This window comes from Mus pahari, chromosome 7 (assembly GCF_900095145.1).
Source record: "Mus pahari chromosome 7, PAHARI_EIJ_v1.1, whole genome shotgun sequence".
Classification (NCBI taxonomy): domain Eukaryota; kingdom Metazoa; phylum Chordata; class Mammalia; order Rodentia; family Muridae; genus Mus; species Mus pahari.
The window spans coordinates 104676294-104681156 of record NC_034596.1 but is presented as its reverse complement, the minus strand read 5'-3'; the positions used below and the strand labels follow the sequence as shown (position 1 = coordinate 104681156).

The following is a 4863-nucleotide window of genomic DNA, read 5'->3' as shown; positions in this document are numbered from 1 at the left end:
CCTGATCCTGCCACACACACAGTGAAGCTGAGCCCAAGCTGACAGCAGTGACATACTGTTCTGGGCCTCGATGATAGCAGGCTCCACTTCATCAAGGTCCTCCTTGACACTCAGCTGCTTGTCCACGATCACTTCCTGCTGTCCGTGCAGCTGCTCCTGGATTTCTTGGCTCATGACCTACAAAGCAAGCACGGTTAGGTGTTTATGGCTGAAGCGCTGCTGAGCTGGCTGAGAGCCTAGATAGCTCTATGTGCCTGCCGACACACACCTGCTAACCTTACGTTAAACTTTAGTCCTGACTCTAGTTAAGGTTAGTTCTCTACTGACATTCAGGACTGCACAGCAAGCCAGCAGGTTATAGTCTGGGAAGAAAGGGATGCACCTTTTTCTTCTCAGCCTCTTGCTGGTCTTTCACCATTTTCTTCAGTTTGTCATTGATCCGCAGTTCTTCCACCTAAGGAACAAAGCCACTGTCAGACATGCAGCAAGTCCTCTGTGGGTCCCACGGGGCACAGGGCATGGCGTGGCGGGGCTGCTGCTCCTGGCTACCTGGTCCACCGTCTCTTTGATTTTTCGGAGCCCAACATTCAGGTGCATCTGCTGCTCCTCCAACTCACTGCGCTTCTCATGGAAGAGGTTGGCGTAGTGGTTGATGAAGTCCAGGTAGTGCCCAGGCGTGATGGCCATCGTTCTGCCACCTCGCTTCACCAGGCGCGCATTAGCCTTTTAGAGAACAAAGTTCTACTCTTAACGTCGGCCAACTCTCTTGCTAGACTGCAATATCATGGGGGAGTGGGGCTGGCCCTCACGGGTCACAGCACTCATGCCAGCCTCAGCTCACAAGACGTAAGTCCTTAAGTCCTGATGCGTGGCAGCCCATCCTGGAGACAGTTCTTTTGGTTCTGTTTTTTTTTGGTTTTTTGAGGTAGGGTTTCCTCACTGTAGGGCTGACCTCTAACTACGTAGCCAGGGCTGAACTTGAGCTCCTTCTGGTCCTCTTGCTCCATATCCCAAGCACCACACTCGGCTTCACGTTTACATGAAAAGCTCCAGCACAATCGATTTCCTATGTCGGTATTGGCCATGTTTGTTTTCCGTTTGTCTTACTATGTAACACAGGATAGAATGAACACACATTCTCCTGGGTTTGTTTGCTTGCTTGTTTTAATCTGGAAAATGTGAATGGGTGTTTTGCCTCCATGTGTATCTGTGCACCGTGTGCATTTCCAGGTACGGAACAAAGGAGGCCAGAGGGGTGTTGGATCCCCTGTCTGGAGTCAGAGCTGTGAGCTGCCATATGGGTGCTGGGACTAGAACCCATGTCCTCTGGAAGAGCAGCTAGTGCTCTTAAACGCTAAGCCATCTTGAGTCCTAACCCTGTTCAGTGTCTCAAGTGAGTGTTGGGATTGTAAACATGATCACCAAAGGGAGAGCCTAGACTCCNTCTGCTCATTTCAGTGGACACCAAAACGAAGAACATGGTTTTTCCCAAGTCAGGGCTCCTCTGTGTAACTTAGGCTATCCTTGAACTCAGATCTACTTGCCAATGCCTCCCAAGTGCTGGGATTAAAGGCATGAGCCACATGCTCAGCTTTAAGAACATGTTTTATGTGACAGACAACTTTGGTTACTGGCTAGAAGGGAGATATCCNAAACAGGGACACTGGGATGGCTGTGGGAACACTAGATGACAGGCTACATACAGCTCAGAATGGGTTTCATAAAGCTTTCTCAACAGACAGGAGACTAGCTCCTAAAGAGAGGGCTGACCACTAAAGTCAGCAGGCCTAACCAGCTATTACACTTCTGAAGTGCAGGGTGAAGATCACTGCCAACAGCTACTCCCGAGTTTCTACATGGGACACAGGGGCTGTGCTACAGCAGCAGTGCTGATGCCCAGAGCCTGCGGAGCTTTTGCCCACAGAGTCATTTATTTAATTTTATTATTGTGTGCACATAGCACCTATGTGTGGGCATGTGTGGCATGGTTTGTGTGAGGTCAGAGGAAAACTGTCAGCAGCCAGGTCCTCTTCTGCCACCTTTACCCACTGAGCCATCTCACTGGTCCCCATCTGACCAGCTAAGGAGACAGAGTGCCTCATGCTCTAGAGGGAACAAGCCTGGGTGGAGAAGGTAGAGTGAAGGGAAGAAAAGACTGCTGACAAGAATGGGTGCCAAACAGAGGTGCAGAAGAGTATCTGCTTTGTCGTGATGGTACAGGGTCAGACGGGAAGCTCCCCAAGGTCTAATCTTAAGGACACTCAGCTTGCTCTTTGTGATGCGCCCCACACTGCACACACCTGGTGAAGAGTCTGATGAACAAACACATAGCTGTTCACAATGGCTTCCCTGTGTGTTGGGGTTGGGGTCTCCCACCTCCACTAATCACTCTCCCTCAAAACACCAGCCCCCTACAGGCGCATAGGCATACCAGAGAGTTGCTGTGTTTCCACCACCTACCAAGAGGACCACCTCAGATCTCCCAGAATGCAGCATCCTTGGACCACCTACGTCAACAGACACTCATCCCCACCTCGATCCTACGATCCCTTGGAACCGCCTATGACCGCTGCCGGCAACTTCAAAAGACTAAAAGAGGGGGCTGGGATTTTTCCATGTTACTTAAACAGAGTCCGGTTATTAAGCTTCGAGCCTTGACCATTATGACATTGCCTTGGCTGAAGTTTCCTTTCGCAGCCTATTACCTTTTAGGATATTCCAGCCATTCAGGACGAACCTAGACCAGAGTGTTTCCGCGGGTGGGAACACTCATGTTGGGGGCTGTGGTAGTTTATCATACACAATGGGCATGTAGTCAGGCACTATATAGTTTAGCTTCTCCAGGTCCATTTTACTGGTGAATTCTTTGCCAACCTGATACAGTGCTGCAGTGGACCAGTCACCAAACCAGTTCAGCACACACCTGAAAAAGATGCCCAGATCTCAAAACTGATCCTAACAGTAGGTGTCCCTTGATGGAGTCCAGGCCTCAGACCTGGGGCCAGCAAGGGCAGCGTTACCTGTTGAAAAGGGCTGGTGAGGTGGTTGCCCTGTCCTTGAGCCCCTCTGAGGACGGTTTCATGGAGAAGACCACGCGCAGGTTGTGGATCACCTGGCTGGTGAACCACTTGTAGAGCTTCTCGTGTGAGTCCAGCATGAGCCCCTCCTTCTGGGCCCCCTCTTTGCACTAAGTCATCAGTGTGGCGTACTCATCCCCTTCAAAGAGCCCAGGAACCTGGGGATGGAACAGCCTCACTGTGCCTCCTCACCTCGTGATGAGGTGCCATGTGACACAGTACAACACACGCAAGCTCCCTTACCTCTCCATTAGTCAGAACGGTATTCATTCGTTCCAGGAATCCAGAATCTAAGACATTGGACTCATCCATTATGAATGCTATCTTTTCATTTTTACAGCCAGACCTAAGATCTTCATCGAAGTCTTCCCCAGCATACTTCCTGTGGACCTATAGAACCCGCTGAGAATTAAAGCTTTCCTCATTCAACAGCTGTATGCAGAATCAAGACCCCCATCTCTGGGACTAAGAGGCCACCTAACAGACCCACCTTAATCTGGTGTACACTCAAGTCATTCATCCAGGCGACAAAGCGAGACAGGGTGGTTTTTCCAGCTCCACTAATACCATTCAGAAGCAGATGGCCTTGAGGTTGTCTGAATATTCTGAAACATCGGAGGCGATATATTTTCAGGTCTGTAGGCCTCACTTCCCATTTGCACTCACGTGCACGGCTTTTCTAGGATGGTGCTTGCAACATTATTACCAAATCTGAACTTGAATTTGTGTATCAAAGCATTTGGTGAGCAGTTGCTGTATGCCATGGCTAATGGACAAAGACAAGGCAGACACAGCCCTGCTCTCTAGATGCCAGTGGCAGGAGAGAGATGAGCCCAGTTCTAGTGCAGGTTGCAGGATGCTAACTGGTGCCAAGCCTACAGAGGTAGGGGAGGACAGTAAGGTTGGACTGAGAGGTAAGGGAAGGCGCTCAGCAACAAGGCCGAGGTGGAGTGTGGCAAAGGCAGCCGAGGTCACTGTAAACCAGCACACGCCCAAGAGAGCTCAGCGGTAATGACAGAAGCCTACCTGTCGATCCTCAGCACATGGTCCAGTACTTCATTGAACAAGACCAAGGGAACATCAAGTTCTTCTTCATAGAAGACCTTTAGCCTAGCCTTGACATAATCCCTTAGCTCTTCTTGGTCAACTGGGATATAATCCTATTTGGAGGCAAAAAAAAAAGGGCAACACACACTGAGCTGTTAGACAGGTGACTCTCCCACACTGAAGAACTGTTGAAAAAACATGGCAAGAGGACAGTAGTCTATTTCAGACTATCCACATGCTCAGATCCTTCTGCAGACCTCTCTATAGAAAGCACACACCAAGCTGGGTGGTGGTAGTGGCACATCAGGAGGCTGAAGCAGGTGGATCTCTGCGAGTTCAAAACAGCCTGATCTATGGAGGGAGTTCTAGGACAGCCAGGGCTGCCCAGACAAGCCCCATCTTGAGTGGAAAAAAGAAAAAGAAAAAAAGAAAAAGAAAAAAGCACACACCACACTGGTCATTTCATTCAAACCCAGTTTCAGTGTGTTCCCATCAAAAGCTCAAAGATNTCCACTTTGGCACTTTTGGAGGAAGCTGAGAAGGCAATTCTAAAACAGTAGATATTCATGAAAAAGAACCAGGCATTTGAGCCCGTACTACTATAATCAGGACGAAACCAGAGAACAATCAGCAGACTATGTTAAAGCTGGAAGGCACATCCATGAACATGGGAGCATAGCAGGACAGTGACACCATAACATAATAGATTACTTTACATAGGACACATGTGCATATGGCC

At 49.4% G+C, this 4863-nt stretch overlaps 1 protein-coding gene across 1 annotated transcript in view; it reads right to left on the bottom strand.

Moving 5' to 3' along the window:
* The window catches only part of Dync1h1 (dynein cytoplasmic 1 heavy chain 1), a 118649-nt gene that overhangs the window by 21976 nt on the left and 91810 nt on the right, over positions 1-4863 (bottom strand). Inside the window, 2 exon segments of the mRNA XM_029540551.1 lie at positions 3568-3682; positions 4104-4237. Coding sequence (XP_029396411.1) covers positions 3568-3682; positions 4104-4237 — 249 coding nt within the window.